This window comes from Rhinolophus sinicus, linkage group LG03 (assembly GCF_036562045.2).
Source record: "Rhinolophus sinicus isolate RSC01 linkage group LG03, ASM3656204v1, whole genome shotgun sequence".
NCBI classification, from domain to species: domain Eukaryota; kingdom Metazoa; phylum Chordata; class Mammalia; order Chiroptera; family Rhinolophidae; genus Rhinolophus; species Rhinolophus sinicus.
Genome location: NC_133753.1, coordinates 175,200,896 through 175,218,945, shown reverse-complemented (window position 1 = coordinate 175,218,945; position 18,050 = coordinate 175,200,896). Strand labels below are relative to the sequence as shown.

The following is an 18,050-nucleotide window of genomic DNA, read 5'->3' as shown; positions in this document are numbered from 1 at the left end:
TATGAGTATTTACAAAAATATTGGAATAAGTAGATACTTAATTTCCCTTGATAAAAAGAGAAACTTAGACTTGGATGGGTGCTCCCAGGTAGGTTTTCAAATGTCAGCAATGCAGAATAAAAAGGAAAGAGAGCTTGTAATCACTGTTCCTTAATGTTGGAAGTGAAACAGAACTAATTACACAGATTTTATGGGTGGTGATTAAATCATGGTACCCAAATAAGGGGCTTTCCAGGTACTACTAACTGTGTTCCTAAGTAAAGGCATTCATGGCCAAATGTCAATACTTGCTTGGATGTCACTTCTATTAAATTATATTATTTTTAAGAGAATAGAGCAAATTAATCTTTTTCATACTAAGCATTAAGGGTAATGCACAATATTAGCTCTTCAAAAAGAACAGAAAATCTAAAACAAAGAAAGAGGTACCTTGAGATGGTGTTCCCAAAAAGGATGGATTTGGATATGAACTACCACTAGGAAGAGGAGAACCTAAAAAGGAAATAAGAATATAAAGATTTATAAAATAACTCCCCAATTTTTGAATCTCATCATAATCAGATACAGAAGCTATTACTAAGCATAAGAGTGAGGAATGGCACCACCCATAATATATTCAAGAATTAGGGACTCATCTCATTTCCCAGTAACGTTCTAACAATCCCTACACTGGAAAACACTGAGGTAGCTTATTATTAAATCATTCCTCTCTTTCCTTTTTACTAAATAACAAACGAGTTCTATAAATACTACTGTTTATATCTTATTTTGTTCCACAGTATACATTAAGAACTCAATATTAAGATATCATCACTTTTGGGTGGGGGGTGGGAGATGAGGGTAAGGGGGACCAAATATATGGTGATGGAAGGAGAACAGACTCTAGGTGGTGAACACACAATGGGATTTATAGATGATGTAATACAGAATTGTACACCTGAAATCTATGTAATTTTACTAACAATTGTCACCCCAATAAACTAAAAAAAAAAAAAAAGATATCACTTTTAAGAGACAGACATCTATAGAGTTATTCACCAATATAGTAGCATTAAGTAAAATATAATGAAAAGCTTTGTCTATTAAGATATACTACAAAGTTTGTAAAATTCAAACTCTATCAGAAAGTTTGGTTTCGATGTTTCATACTCACTAGCATAGACAGGGGACCCCAAGATGGGACCGACATTGCTCGGGGCGGGGAGAGCAGCTGGAAATCTCATCTGAGCTTCACCACCATACCTATTTTTACAACAACAAAGGCTGAGCTTATTCAGTGAAACCATCCACCTTAAAAGCTGGAATTGTTCCAAGTCCTATTTAGCTTTCAAAATAAATCCTTTAAACATTAGAGACTTTAATGTAAAGTGTTTACAGTGAAATATATGCATAGATACATTATAAAATATGTATTTAGTAAATGTTAACTTGAATATCAGGAAGAATTATGAGGGACTCTGGCAATTTCTAAAAAGCGTCAGCAATGCACAGAGTTTACTAAATGAGTATATGGCACTATAGTGTTCATACTAGATAATGGTTAGGCAGTACTTAAAAATAATTCTTTTAAACAAATCATATTTCAAATTCTTTACTTAGCTAAGTATCTTGCAAATAAAAATCTCTTTGATACCAAGTTTCCTTGATTCAGAATCTCTCAATGACAATGATACACATAAAGCAGAATTGGTATATTGTGTTTGAGGAAGTAAAAAACATACATGAGATAGTAACTCAGGTAGAAAGGTGTAGAAGGAAGACTAGAGTTAGAGGACAGAATCCAGAGAAAGGGTAACAACGCATAAATTGTGCTCATCTAGCTGTTTCTATTAGCATTGCAATCTTTCTAGATTTCACCTTTTTACAAATTTTAGTAACTTGTCTCTATAGTCACTGAAATGTTTGGCAAGCCCTTAAACTATCACATTGGCCAAGGCAAATACTTTAAAAAATGGCGAAGAACAAAAGAAAACTGACATATACCTGAAGAAAGCCCGAGTAGCCCAGGCAGACACTTCTCTATCACAGGCAGCCGTGGAACAAGCAAGGATAAGGCAAGTTGCACAAGCCTGGTCTTCCTGTAAAAAAAGAACACCTTCCCTTATATTAAATATAAACATTTAAAAAGAAGTTCTGTTTAATGCCGTATCCAGTGTTTAAATCTGTGCCTAGCACACAGGTGCTCAATAAATATTTGCAGACTGAATGAAATCAGTTGGTAAGAAAAAGGAGAAGTAAGCACTATTGGTTTTAAACTTCATCAAAGGTGCTATTATTAAAAGATGCTCTCTTTCCTTTTTATCTAGATTCTGGTTTATTCCCCTAATTTTTTCTCATGGTCTTTTTACCTTTTAGAAAATAACAATTAACAATTGCTAACATTTACTGAGTACCTGTCATGTGCCAGGCACTATTTTAATAGTTTACCATTTATTAATCACCACATCATACACTATTATAACATAACGCATATTTTACATACGAGGAAACTGAAGCCCACAGGATTCAAGTGATCTACTCTGGTGGTGAGTCTGGTGGTTTAAATCCAGAGCCTGTATATTTAACTTTGATCTGATATTCTTGATTTTACATTAAGCATTCCCAGTTCTACCTTGTTTATTCTAGTTATGGCTTTGAAATACTAATGTCCCCATCACTACTGCCTCCAGTTTTTTTCTTAGGTCATTAAGCAAAATAAAAAAATAAATAAAAGGATTTGTCCACAAATGTCTTGTTTCGAATAAAAATGCATTTACCATGCAACTTGAATACCAGCCTCTTACAAGCACACTTTAATAAGAATTTATCAACAAGAGAATAAAAATCTGATTTTACCATTGCTTTATAGTGTATTAATACTGCTCAAGTATCAGTACACATACAGTGATTAATGTAAAAAAAGGAAGTTTGGTAAGATTACCTGCTAATTACAGTATCTTTGGTCCTAACATAAAATTTAGCTATCATTCCCACCGTTTTATTGTTTAAATTATCACATTAAAAACAGTACATATAATTACCTGATGCAATTTAAAGAATCTTTCAATCTCTTCTCCATCTCCACCCACATTACTCACAAGTAGATGCCTTAGTTGATCCACAGGTCTAAGTTTATGAAACATAAGACTCCCCTAAGAAGTTAAAAAAAAGAACATGAATAATAGATTTATCAAGTTTGGCTGGTGACAACTGACCCTGATTATTTAATCAATGAAACAACAACAAAAATATAACTTCAAGAATACAAAGTAAACTGGTCAAAAAGAGCATCTACATTTCAACTCCCAACCTATACTAGATCTATATATGCATAAAGAAAATTTAGTAAGAAAACACTGCTCCATCAGACACAAACAATATTAGTATTGCATGTGCCATTACTATGCATAAGATAAAGGTTTATAAAATGTTATGTCTAAAAGAGCCAGCAACTTTTTTACTTATCTTTTTTTTTTTTAGCAGATGTATTTTCTTATTAAATTTGGAAAGTTCTGATAAAAGCTCAAGTAAATACTAGAATTTAGACTACGAAAAAAGCTGAAGATTAAAGTTAGATTATCCATTACTCATGTTGGCACAAGTATGTTCATTTAGAAAAAAATGAAGCTGGATCCTTATTCATGCACACCAAGATAAATTCCAAACATATTAAAGATTTAAAGGACAAAATAAAACTATACTAGTACTAAAATAAACTATGGGTGAATTCTTTTATGAACGTGAGGGTAAGTTTTTCTACTATGATATAAACCTCAAAAAATAACCTGAAAATTTCAACTACTTATAAATTTATCCATATGGGAAAAATCTCAATCGACAAAAATCAAATGACAAACTGAAAAAATATGGAACTAAAATCACAGACAGTTCCTTTGATGCACGAAGAGCTTCTATAAATTAAAAAAGACAATTCAATAGAACAGTAGGTATAAAATAGAAATAGACAGTTCACAGAAAAATAAACTCGCAAAAAGATAGCTCATCTCAGTCTTAATAAGACAGCCTACTGTCCTTGGTGAGGACTGTAGGGAAATAGGCGGTCCACATTCACTGCTAGTGAATGTATGTACATACACGTATATATACAGGGAAATCTGGCAACATCTATCAAAAAGTATAAACGCATATACTCTTTGACCCAGCAGATGCAATTCTACATGCAAAATGATATATGCAAAAGGTAGAAGCATTATTTTTAACAGCTAAAGATGATCCATGAATAGGGGCTTATTTAAATATGGTACAACCATAGAAAGGAATACCTTTCAAATATAAAATAGAATGAGAAAGTTCTCTATATAATGATACGGAAAGAGCTCTACAACTGATTTTTGAAATACGAAAAGCAAAGTATAAAACAGTATATATAATATGCTACCCTTTGTTTAGAAGTATATTTGCATTGGTTGTAGATCTGTAACATATCTCGGGAAGTTTACACAGATGCTGATGACAGTGGTGTCTGCAAGGAAGGGACCTGAACTGGAAGGAAGATTTTACTTTGTATACCCCTTGTTATCCCATTTGAATTTTGTCAGGGCATTATTACTATTCAAAAAATAAATGAGAAAAATTTTTTAATAATTTAAGTGAGAATAAGAAATACACTTTGCTTATTTTATTTATTTCATGCTGCTAAACACTAGTGATAGAAATGCTACCTTAAAAGAGTAAAACATTTCATACAGAGCATGTTCTTTTTGTTGCATTTTGGGGATTTACAAACTATCTCTTAAGAACATTTCAAGAGTAAACATTTTTAAGTACATACTAAATGACTCTACTAAGCAACTACTGCTTGCAATCAATACAAAAACGTTAACTATTGCTTCTCTTCTTTTTGTGTCCATACTAACAGAATATACACATACCTGTGCTGAAAGGAGAACAAATTTCTTTGGAGGCAACATGTGCTGCTGTACAACAACTGGTGAGTCCGTTATTGGAATACGATCCTTATTTAAGGGTGTAATTATTTTATCTACTTTCAATTCATCTATTGCGGAAAGAGCCCAGGAATGACCATCAACACGGGTCGTCATCTATGTAAAAGAAATGAAATGTTTTAGACTACTATTATTAAAGTTACATAAAGCAAAACGTTTAAAAGGAGAAACATAGACTCAATCTCTAAGTAAATGTAGAATTTAATAAATAATACTGTTACATAAACATTCTCAAAAGTCTGTATTTAATTTTCTACTAATTCTTTTAATCAGGCATGTTCTATGATGATAATCTTTCCACACTAGATACAGGCAAAATTTTCCTAAGATAAACTATAAATAGTATTCACTAGAATTACAATTCATTCTATAACCAAAGACTAACTACCTTCTACCATCTTTCCAGGATAGATTGATTTATCCTGGTTGGTCCAGTGCTTTTATTTTTGGTGACATGTAGATTTTTGTTCTCTTTTGAAGTTACATTTGCTTTCTAAGCTAAGATACTCCTTTAAAAAAACGTATCTTAATCTCCTAAAATACTTTTATTATAAACAATTTCAAGCATCCAAAAATGTTGGAAGTACAGTAAATGTCCATATGCCCAATACCTAGACTCAACAATTGTTAGCATTTTTGTCATATTTGCTTTCTCTATACATGTTTTGTCTTTTACTGAACCAATTGAAACTTATGGACATGGTATGTCACTGTTACTTTTTAATGCATCTCTATATAAGGGTATTTTCTTACATAACCATGATGTTATTAAAACATTTAAGAATATTAAAAGTAAAAACAATTAACAATTCTATAATATAATCTAAAGACCAGCCAATATAGAACTTCCCCATTGTCCCAATGTCTTCTAGAGCTGTTTCTGGGAGATTAGAACTTGGTCAAAGTTCATGTACTATATTTACATTTGTGTGTGTTTTTTTTTTAAAAGTCCCTATTTGTTTGAGAATAACTAAAGTATTATACAAACAAAATATGATGTATAATATTTGCTATAAAAATAATTAACATTTATCAAGTGCTTCCTAAATGCTAGGCACTGTTCTGACTGCTACACACATGAACTCATTTAATCGCACCACAATCCCACAGAGGCAGGTACTATTATAGACAAGGAAACTGAGGACCAGAGACATGTTAAATCCTTTGAGCCACAGCTGTGAGGAGATGGAGCCAGAATTCCACCTTGCACCCCCTCACACAGCACACCCATCAGGACAAGGTTCATATCTTACCGAGTCCTGAATCCTCAGTCTATCACAATACAAGACACCTACAGGTGTTCAGTAAAGTTCAAATAATAAAGGAAATAATTTGAGAAAAGTGCTCTTTGCCTCCAGACCTACCTCCTGCCCTTACCCCAGCAACTTGGGCCATGCCACACACCTGGAAGAGCCCTTTCAAACCGTGTGCCCATCCCTGCGAGTTGGGTTCTTCCTCCTCCCATCTACACTCCCCTTTCTTACTCCCCTAACTAGAAGAGCTTAAGTTGGAGACTAACTAGAGAGCAGCTGGTGACAGCTGGAACCAAAATGCCTTCAAAGATGGTTCCAAAGAGAGCATAAGACATTCACACCCTTGTGGGGGTTGGTTTATGTGGGTTGATCAGCAGCTTCTGGGAGCAGGCAGCATGGACTATGCTAGGGCATCTAGGAGGACAGATGGGGGTGGGATAGGTGACACCAAGGAGCAGGGGCAGAGATGGACTTTTCTGGCCACAGCCTTAGGGATGCTGGCATCCCCTTAAGTCTTCATGGGCTGGGCTGCGACAGGCAGGGCCGCACTCCTCACCCAGAACTTCCTGGAGACTTTACACAGACTTCCTGGAGAACATGTGGTTATTTCCTTTTAAAACAGAATTATGTATTTGTGGGTATACATTTGCATAAGCAGGGAAGAGATAAAACAAGATGGGGAAAATGTTGGTAATTCACTAACGTGGTGTTCAAGTTACCATTTTTCTCTATTCTTGTGTATGTTTGAAAATTTCTATAATTAAGAAAAAGTTTAAAAAAATTTAGGCAGAACTGTAAATTAAAGAGATCATCAGAATAAAATTCTAAGTCATAACTACAATGGATGGCCTCTTAATGAAATAACTAAAACTACAATATATTTAAATGGGACAAAGATCATTTCAGAAAAGATAAATGCATTTTCAAGTACATTATGAAAAACATTCTAAGAGGGTTACAATGTTTACCTTAAGGATATTTTTTAATGATTACCATAATGACCTCTAACCTCACAGAGAAAAAACAAAGATTAGGATACACTTCTTTTCAATATGATTTCTAATCTTGTGATATTTTTAGAAGCAAACAGTAATACATCAGAGGATAAAGTTTCTTATAATTTTATTCTTCACTTAAAATTATATAAAACGTTATTTGCAATTCTCAGGATAACTTACTTGGGTTTCCATCATTGGCTTTTGGAAAGGAAATGTATCATGGTTGACACACCACAAAATGTCATTATCTTCATTTTCCGAGGCTGCCATCAGTAGAATACCTAAAAGTTGAACACACAAAATTGTGTAATGCCAAATAATATGCATCATCAATAATGTTAGTAATATTGACATTAGTATGTATACTTTTTATACAAAGAATTCATTGTTGTAAGTACACAAGTTATAAAAATAAATAAAAATAAATCCCTTAAAGAACATATAATTATTGGTAGGATAGGATTGTTAACTGTTTCAGATCTTATATTGTATTTCTTTCAAGTAAACACTTTTTTCACAATTTAACATTTCTGAAATTAGGACACATTTAATATTCAATACATTTATTAATTTAATTAACTTAAAATATGTTTAATACATAAAAAAATGTTGACTCATGAAATAGAGTTCATGTACTGGTTAATTCAAACACACCATAAATAAAATTGATGATGTTTACCAGTAGAATAGCAGAAATAAATATACTATAAAAGCTACATCTCAGCAATACCAGCTAATATTACAGTTTGATTTTGAAATATATTTTCCTGGGTTCAATTCCAGGTCTCCCATTAATTTGCTCCTTCTATAGCGACTTTAGTCTTAAGTCCATAGGACGGTTGTAGGTAATGGGACCACAATTAATAAAACATATAACTAGCTTGTGAAAAATGGAGAGTAGTTGGAAGAAAACGTTTCTTAAAATTTAGCATATGGAAGTTTGAAGAAATGCAATTTGATCACATCATGTACATAATTAAAACCACAGTATTTTTTCCTCAATACATTTCTAGCTTTAAAACTTAATTCTAGGGGGCAGCCGGATGGCTCGGTTGGTTAGAGCCGAGCTCTCAATAACAAAGTTGCTGGTTCAATTCCCACATGGGATGGTGGGCTGCGCCCTCTGCAACTAAGACTGAAAACAGCATTTGGACTTGGAGCTGAGCTGCACCCTCCACAACTAGATTGAAGGACAACTTGGAGCTGTTGGGCCCTGGAGAAACACTGTTTCCCAATATTCCCCATTAAAAAACAACAACAACACAGAAAACTTTATTTATAATAGCATCAAAAAAGAATAAAACACTTAAGAATAATTTTAGAAGTGCAAGATTTGTACACACTACAATGCACACACATTCTAAAAAATTAAAGGTCCAATAACAAGATATCCCATGTCCATGGATTTCAAAACTTAATATTGTTAAGATGACAATACTCTCCAAATTAACCTACGTTTTCAACAATCAAAATCCCATCTGACTTTTTTTAAAGAAATTAAACTGATCCTAAAATCCATACAAAAATGCAAGTGATCCAGAACTGTCAAAACAATCTTAAAAAAAAAAAAAAAAAAAATCAAAGTTGGAATTTCAAAACTTATGACAAAGCAACAGTAATTAATACTGTGGGTTACTGGCATAAAGACAGACATATGGATCAATGGAATAAAACAGAGAACCTAGAACCCATATATTTATGGGCAATTCATTTGAGACAAAAGTGCCAAGATAATTCAAGGGGAAAGAAGTCTTTTCTACAAATGGTGCTGGGAACTGGGTATCCACATGCAAAAGAAATGATGTAGAAAAATTAACTCAAAATGGAATAAAGATCTAAATCTAAGAGTGAAAACTGTAAAACTCATAAAGGAAATCACAGGGGTAAATCTTCGTGACTTTGGGTTAGGGAATGGCTTCTTAAAAATAAACCCAAGTACAGCAACAAAAGAAAATAGTTAAAATGTACTTTATCAAAATTAAAAACTTTTGTGATTGAAAGGACATCATCAGAAAATGAAAAGATAACTTACAGAATGACTGAAAATACTTGCGAATCATATATCTGACAAGGCACGTGTCTAGAATATATAAAAACTTACAAATCAATAATCCAAAGACAACCTGATTTTAAAAAGGATAAAGGCTCCCCCGCCATCTTGGAGCCTGTACAGGCGTGCTGGGAAGACTTGTGAAACGACAAATATGTCTGGAAGGCTGTGGTCTAAGGCATTGTGCTGAATATAAGTGGGGACTCCGGAACCAGAGAGAGCACATCGCTCTTCTTAAAACTGAAGGTGTTTATGCTCCAAATGATGCTGAGTTCTTCTATCTAGGCAAGAGCTGTGCTTATGTGTACAAGGCCAAGAACACAGTGACTCCTGCTAGCAAATCGAACAAAGCCAGAGTACTCTGGGCGTAACTCGTTTGCATGGAAACAGTGGCAGGGTTCGTGCCAAATTCCAAAGCAACCTTCCTGCTAAAGTCGTAGGACAGAGAATCCATGTAATGCTGTACCCCTCCAGGATTTAACCTTATTGAAAAGTAAATAAAATGGATTTATTCTCTTGTAAAAAAAATAATAAAACAAAATAAAAAGGGCAAAGGATCTGGATAGTTATTTCTCCAAAGATGTACAAATGGCTAATAATCATAAACAAAGATGCTCCACGTCATTAGCCATCAGGCAAATCAAAACTCAATGAGAAACCACTTCATAACCACTAGTATGAACATAATATAAAGCCAGAAAAACAAGGATGTGGGAAAAGTAGAACTCTCAGACACTACTGGTAAGAATGTAAAATGGTATAATAGCTTTGGAAAATAGTCTCGCAGTTCCTCAAAGGTTAAACAGAGTTACCACATGATCCAATAATGCCACTCCTAGGTATGTACCCAAAAGAAATGAAAACATGTCCACACAAAAACTTGTACACAAATGTTCACAGCAGCATTATTCATAATAGCCACAGTACAAACAACCCAAATGCCCATCAAATGATAAATGGATAAAAAAATGTGGTACAGTCACACAATGAATTATTATTCAGCAATGAAATAAACATGCTATATTAGGTATTAACCTTGAATGCACTATGCTAAGTGAAAGAAGCCAGTCATATACTGTCTGATTTCATTTATATGAAATATGCAAAATAAGCAAAGAAAATAGACAAAGAAAGTAGACTAGTGATTTCCAAAGGCCGAGAAAAGGAAACGGAATGACTATGAATAGGTACAGGGTTTCTTTCTGGGGTGATGAAAATGTTCTGGAATCAGATAGTGGTGATAGTTGTACAACTCTGATTAAAATGAAAACCACTAGTTTAAAAAGCTAAATTTTATAGTATATACATTATATCTTAATAAAACTTATTTAAAAATACCAAGAAAGTGAATATTTTGCAATTGAATAAATGTTATTTGTTATTTTCATCTGGGTGTTGAAAAATGAAGTGTTGAAAGAAACATTAGAATAAGCAAAGAAAAGGCTTTAGAATGATTTTAAAAAAATCAAAAAACATTTTACAAATGCTTTCTCATCATGGGAAATAGCACATACAGATTTTTCAAGTTTTGATGTTTACTTAGAATTTCATTTTTTTGTCAAGATTTCAAATTGTTTCATGAAAACCTCTCCACATGCATAAAGACACTGACACAGCAGGAATGGTATTAGAAAAGTCATTTGAGTTTCCCTATCTTGAAGGAAGAGAGTTTAGAGTCTATTACAGTGGATATAACACTGATTTTGACCAGTGAGTTTATATACAAGACTAATGACATGCTAAAATTAAAACAATTTAAAAAGTACTTAGATATTTTTTAAATACTATAGTTTTTACATACATACCAATTGAAAATGCTTGCAATATAAGGTTAATATAAGAAAGTTGTTAGATAAGAAACCAAAACATCCTGAATTTTATTTGAAAAATCTGTTTATTTTCAAATGCCTCGGATAATTTTAATAATCCCATTTTCAATTTGATAGTATTTCAGAACTTACCTTTACTGTAAAAAGCTTTATGTACTTTTGAAGGCTTTTCCACTGTTGAAGATGCTGAGAATCCAGGAGGTAAGCGGACATGAACCAGTGTTAATGTATTAGGTCTTGCTAATGGCTGTCTGAATGGACAAGTGCTGAAATACAACCTTACACCTGATGATGGGATAAAATTTTATATCAGTAAAAAAAAGAAAAGACTTTAGGTACATGTGTTATTGAAGCAATTCCACAGAAAAAAACAGAATTGTGTTAAAGCCATACATCACTTTGCTGACTTATCTTAAATTACCCCGTGTACGTGTACTACCAGCTAAAGTGGATTTCTAAGACAAAGTCACTCAAACTTGAAAGGTGAATCAACAACTTTCAGTAGAAAGAACCTGGAACTAAGTCAAGGGAGGCTTTGTTCCAATTCAGACTCTGTCATTGAATGTCACTTTGCCTTTCAGCCCTGGTTTTACATCTATAATGAGGAGACAGGAAGAATCTTCCAATTTTCAAAATCCTTAATTTTATGAATTATTAATATGGCTTGATAATATAGAAGTAAAAACATTTAAAATAATAAATTCCTAAATCTGAGGATTATCAAGTTATAAAAGCAATAGTAGACATATAAATAAAACAACATACCTGCATGTGTGACAGCCAGTAACTGACAGTCCAGTGACTCAGAATTTTCAATCACTGCTATTTGAACAATTGGTTTAAAAACAGAACGATCTATAGTCCTAAAAGAAAGGAAAAAAACTAGTTTACCTAAAAAATGTGTCTACTAAATTAGAAGGAACATTTTACACCAGCATTCTTACATGTCTAAATATGTTAAAATAGTTTAAGACTAACTTCTTAGGGAAGTAACAAAACAGTAGCAAGAACTGACAAAAACTCTTGAATGTGTGTTGTTCATTTTTATATTGTTAAGAGTAACCCTGTTTTTCAAAGATCATAAAAGGCTAAATCCATTGGGTAAATGGCTAATGGGGAACAAGGTATTCTCAGAGCATCAAATTACCATTGTAAGAGTTACCACTAATTAAAAGCAGGGCAGGGGGAGGGAATGAATCTTCTAATGGAAAGACCTGGTGAACACTGTCTTAACCAAGTGTTCAATAGTGGGAAAATTAGAATTATGTGCCCTCTGATGTAATGCTATGAAATTCACATTACCTATGTAATACTAGCTAAAAAAAATATTACCCTGAATCTAATAAGGAAAAAAAGACAAATTCACAAATTAGGATATTCTAGAAATAACACTCCTGCTCCTCTCTCCCAAATGTCAAAATTTCGAAAAAGACAAGGCAGTGAGAGTTTTGTTTTATATTAAATCGACTAGTGATCAATGCAATTTATGAGCTCTGACTGAACCTGGAGAAAAATGAAAAAACAGCTATAAAAGATTTTTGGGATCATTAAGTAATTTAAATACGGACTGTAAAATTACAAGACAATATTACAAAATTATTAAAGTTTTTATGTGTGGAATTGGTATTGTGTTTATGTAAGAGACTTAGGAGATGGAAGCTGAAAGATTTAAAGATAAAAGTCTGCAACTTACTTTTCAAATAGCTCATGAGTGAGCAAATGAGGTCAAATGTTAACAATTGGTGAATTCAGATAAGGGATATATCAGTTTTTATCATGCTGCTCTTTTCATTTTTTAGTGTATATGAAAAAAACTTCCCAAAAAAAGTTGGAAGAAAAGGGAAACCCTTTATTTTAGATTGCCTTGGAAATTTTTTTGTCACTGAAAGGCAAAGAAAACACGTTGAGTTTTCACTAGGATATCTGAGTGTAGCAATAACCTAGGCACATAGATAACAGAAGCTGAAAATTTGAGGCCTTTGTTATATGAAGAGAGTATCTGTAGCTGAGCTAAATCAGTTGTATATGCAAACTGCTGTGTATCGCGTGTAAAGACTTGGATTCCAGCTTCGGTTCCAGTACATATTTAAGAGTCAGACCTCAGGCAACTCACAATATCCTTTAGTTTGTTTTGTCAAGAACATAATGCAAACAATACAACGACGAAGTTCTGTATTTCCAAACTGCACTTAATGTCAATTATCAGACCAACTATGTAGGTACTATGTAGGTACTATGTAGGCCTGTTGAAAAGGTGGAGTAGTTATGAGGGGGATCTTTGAGACTTGTAGTTTCCTAGACACAACGCCTGTAATGCCTCTATAGACCACCTGAAGTTTCAAGGAAAAACACATGGCAAGCTGTATTTTATACTATAAAATCAGTTACCTTATGTTTCAAACCATCCAACATAATAAGAGTCTCTAGCAGCTCTGTTTCAAACATAACTTACAATGTCATCTCCTTTAAAATGCCTTATCTTTTAGAGATATTCTCAGGATAAATAATTTTAGTAGGCTGCACATAAATAGTATCATTATGCCTGCAAATGAAATGTATGACAATACATTACATATTATTACCTAGCAATATTTCCAGCAGCAGAGACAATCGAATTCTGTGACACTGAGGCAACTCTGCTCATTCCTTGTCCATCGTGGCCCAAATCATAAACCTGTAAATAAAAAATTGTACCCACTGAAACATGACTATAAGCTATATACATTTCACAAAATAAACTTTTTAGTACAATTTTATTAAATACTTTTCCTTTTATGGATCCTTTCATTTTGGTTCTTCATACAGACATGGAAACATTGACAGATTTTAAATTTCATAAAAAAGGGGCCCTAAGAATTTTTTCAAAAGCACACAGTTCATAGGAAAAGTCTAAGAGTGACTGAATATTCCTCCTTAAAAACAGGGATGTTGTTCCCACCGTAAATGGCAATATAATGGTAATACTCACCTGTATTACTCCTTTCTCAGATCGTGTATATAAAATGTTTCTAGAATTGTCAACTGCAATTTGAACAACAGGATCTAAAAGACAAAAAAACAAAAACAAAAGAAAAAAAAGAAAAAAAATCCCAAGATTAACAAATCAATTACAAGAACCACTTATAACAAATTAAAATTGTTAAATTAGAACTTGGCATTCAGGGGCTTTCCTCCTGCTTTGTAGGTAAGTCCTTAAGGACATGTGCTTAAGAACAAAGCCAAGAAGCATTAAAAAAAAAAAAAAAAGACATCAAACCGTGGCTGGGTTAAGAGTATCACAAGTTACTCAGTTCTCTAAATGAACCTTAAGCCAAACCTTCAGTCATATTAATGTTTTTAAGTTAACTTATCTTGTTTCACAGAAGCATTTTAAGTAAGTTTGCCTACCTAAATCTCTCATTTTACTGAAAACAGATGCTGGGAATTTGTTCTAGACCAGGCAAAACGTGTGTTCTCTCTCTCTCTCTCTCTTTCTCTCACACACACACACACACACACACACACACACACACACACCTGGCTTTAAGTATGTATAGCTATTTTAGACACGTTCAATGATGCTACATTTATAGGACCTTGGGAATAAAACCCACAGTTTCTATGTTTTATAATCCCTTCTTCCTTTAAGAGACCTTATGAATATATAACAAATGTTTTTTTAACAAGACAAATTATTTCAATTAAGAATGAGAATTTCTGAGGAAAATGTTAACGATCTAGTAAAAGCTTTATTTGCCAAATTTATTGTTTTCTACTTACCATCTTCTGAGAATGTGAATTGTAGCAATGAAGGAACAAGAAAAGAAAGTGAGCTCTTTGAGTGGTTTATTTTCCTACATCTTTGGCTAAACCAACCTGCTTCTGCCTTAAAAGAAAAAATCAAGAGAAAGAAGATTGTAAATGTAGGTGCACCCACATTTACAAAAATCCTAAAATTTCATAAAATACTAATAATTGTAAGTAAACTGAGACATAATATTCAAACTACGTACTGAATTTAGTCCTGTAATTAAAAATAGAAAATGTAGTTAGCTATAATGAAATCACTGCTCTCGATAAAATCAGCTGTCAACTCCACTAACTTCAGCAGTGCATGTTAGTGAACTCGTATTTTATTTCTTTTAAAAACTCCTATTTGAAAGCACAAGGAACATAATAAGCATAGTGTGTAACTGCCCAAGATAGGATAGAAGTACTTGTATCACCTCTTCCTACTTCTGCTAAAAGGAAATTTTAACATTACCAGCCACCACCATCGTAATCTACAGTCTACTTCTCAATGACTGAGTTTTGCCATACAAAACCCTTTTGTGGTAATGAACAAAGCCAAGGGAAATTGGGCAAGAAAGAGGCACAATGTAACACAAAAACCACAGCTGACCTGGGTTCTATCCTAGCTCTGTCACTAATTAGCTGTGACTATGAGAATACTACTTTATGGGTCACATATAACAGTGAAGGGAAGGAGACTAGACTTTGGGTGGTGAGCACACAATGCAGTATAAAAACGTTGTATTAGAAAACTCTAGGTCTGAAATTTATATGTTACTAACCAATGTACCCCAATAAGTTTAATTTAAGAAAAAAGAAGACGGCAACAATATAGTAAACAGCAACAATATAGTAAAGACAAACAGAGCAAAGGACACAAAAAGGCATTTCAGAGTAGAAAAACAAAAATGACCAATAAATACATGAAAAGATGCTTAACTAGTATTAAAAAAATAATTTATCTCCATCAGATTGGCCAAAATTAATAAATTTGATTAGTATCAGCATTGGTGAGAGTGAGTAAGCAGGAGGAATACATTCATAGATGACTGTCTATAGAGTCTAAATTTCTTAGAGGGCAATAATGAAAATACGAAATGTAATTTTAAACACATATAACTGTAACCCAACTATTTCAATTCTAAGTCTCTAGACACACACACAAAAAACATATCTAGACATGTGCAAAAGGAGGCCTGAAAAAGAACACTTATAACTTTATTTGTGAAAGGGAAAAATGAAAACCTGTAAGCCCATCAAGAAAGAAACTGTTAAGTACACCAAGTACATCTGTTTTATGAACTACTATGTAGAAATCACCGAATATAACATATACTTATCTACTAGATAGTAACAAGGAAAGACTTTCAAGACATAGTTAAAAGCTGATTATGTAACAAAACATAAGCAATAATCCAAGTAAACACACACACAAAGTATACTATGTATTTATATGTGTGTATACACACACGTATAATGCGTATGTATAAATATTTATAGATATAATTATAGATATTCATCAATGTATGTATTATGTTCTAAAAGGACATACTCAGAACTGATAATGGCTTTTACCTCTGGAAAGAGGATTGAGTTTTGTAGGCATGACATAGTCATGGAAGATGGTAGCTTTAACTGTATGTTCGAATACTTTCTCTAAGAATATATTAATGTGCTTATATAATTACAAAATCAAAATCCATCCCTATTTCATCAAGAGGGAGAAAAAAATGTTTGTAATTGCCAGACTTACTTGGTATGCTACTTCATATAAACAGCCATCCTTTCCAGCCAAGAAAATTCTGCCATTATCGGTGGAAGTTATTGTTAAAAGGTAAGTATTATCAGTGGGAAGAGAATATAAAGGATCTGGAAGCAACTGCATTCCACCACACATACTGTCATTAAGAATTCCAGAACCTATTTTTTTAAAGAAGAAATATGGGAATCAGTTTATCAGATTGAAACAATCATTGTATTATCTTTAGAATTGATATTTTTACTGAATTCTTTCTGATATAATCAAAAGCTTCTATAACATACATTTTTAAATTACTATAAAAAGCCTGATACAATTTGATAATTCAAGAGAAACAGAACCTAGAATATATATATACATATGTGTATGTGTATATATAATATATGTATGTATAATATGTAACATTGTAAAACATCAAAAAACTAAATTTTTTAATTTTGGAAAAGAGCTTAAGGATGTGGTAGTAACAATTTGAGTCACTGAAATTCAACATTATTTCACCCAAAGCAGATTACAAAAGAAACCATTGCGTGTGCTTGTAATTAATTGAGGGAGTCTTACTTTAAAGAAAATAATAATGTATCATATTATAGTGCTTCATATGTTAAAATGGCCATTCGAAAAAAATCAGAAACAAAGAATTTGAAGGCATTATTGAAAAACTCACTATCATCAATTATTATTATTCATCTTCTACTACCCTCCCTTTATATTGTACATTCAAAATGTACACATTAATATAGTAAATACATCCAAAATACTTTTTTGGTGGAGCTACTATCTTGAAAGATACCATCTTCTATAGGGCAGTATTATTTTTCTATAAGCAAATAGCCTGGAAAGTTAACTTAGTGAAAAAGATTGGTTTTGAATTACAATATTAAGTTCATTAACATATTTTTATTTGAAAAAGTAAGGGTTGCTATACCTGTTTGCAAATTAGCGTAGCTGAGTCCAAGAATCACTATATCCACAGGGGTTGCCAAAACCAGAAGGTGTCGTACATGAGGTTGAAAGATGCCTAAGATAAAGTAGACATGGGTTAGGTATTCTTTTCCCCCCAAAAAAAATCCAGTATGTAAGCATTAATGCAGTAAGGTTTTACCATTACAATGAGGTAGTGATTAAATACTATATGAAAAGTCTGAACCCAATTTAGTTAATTTTGATGTTAAAATATTAATACCTATGATCATTTGAAAAAGTAGTTTATTAAAATACAAAGACTTTTATTTGTATATGCATATTCATAGCAGCATAATTCACAATACCCAAAAGGTAGAAGCAAATCAAGTGTCCATTACCAGATGATTGGATAAATAAACAAGATGTGGTATATACATACGATGGACTATTACTCAGTTTTTAAAAAAGGAAATTCTGATATATACTACAACAGGTATGAACCTGGAGGACATTATGCTAAGTGAAGCCAGTCACAAAA

The 18,050-nt window shown here is 32.8% G+C and overlaps 1 protein-coding gene and 1 pseudogene across 1 annotated transcript in view; one reads left to right on the top strand and one right to left on the bottom strand.

Annotated features, from left to right (window-relative positions):
- The window catches only part of NUP155 (nucleoporin 155), a 50,432-nt gene that overhangs the window by 23,100 nt on the left and 9,282 nt on the right, over window positions 1-18,050 (bottom strand). The window contains exons 5-17 of the mRNA XM_019737278.2: window positions 17,535-17,627; window positions 16,601-16,767; window positions 14,836-14,941; window positions 14,045-14,118; window positions 13,659-13,750; window positions 11,842-11,939; window positions 11,209-11,361; window positions 7,378-7,478; window positions 4,872-5,042; window positions 3,021-3,131; window positions 1,984-2,078; window positions 1,154-1,242; window positions 430-492 (exon numbers count right to left, since the gene is read on the bottom strand). Coding sequence (XP_019592837.2) covers window positions 430-492; window positions 1,154-1,242; window positions 1,984-2,078; window positions 3,021-3,131; window positions 4,872-5,042; window positions 7,378-7,478; window positions 11,209-11,361; window positions 11,842-11,939; window positions 13,659-13,750; window positions 14,045-14,118; window positions 14,836-14,941; window positions 16,601-16,767; window positions 17,535-17,627 — 1,413 coding nt within the window. The remainder of the gene's footprint in view (window positions 1-429; window positions 493-1,153; window positions 1,243-1,983; window positions 2,079-3,020; window positions 3,132-4,871; window positions 5,043-7,377; window positions 7,479-11,208; window positions 11,362-11,841; window positions 11,940-13,658; window positions 13,751-14,044; window positions 14,119-14,835; window positions 14,942-16,600; window positions 16,768-17,534; window positions 17,628-18,050) is intronic.
- LOC141570436 (large ribosomal subunit protein eL33 pseudogene) lies at window positions 8,643-9,787 on the top strand (annotated as a pseudogene).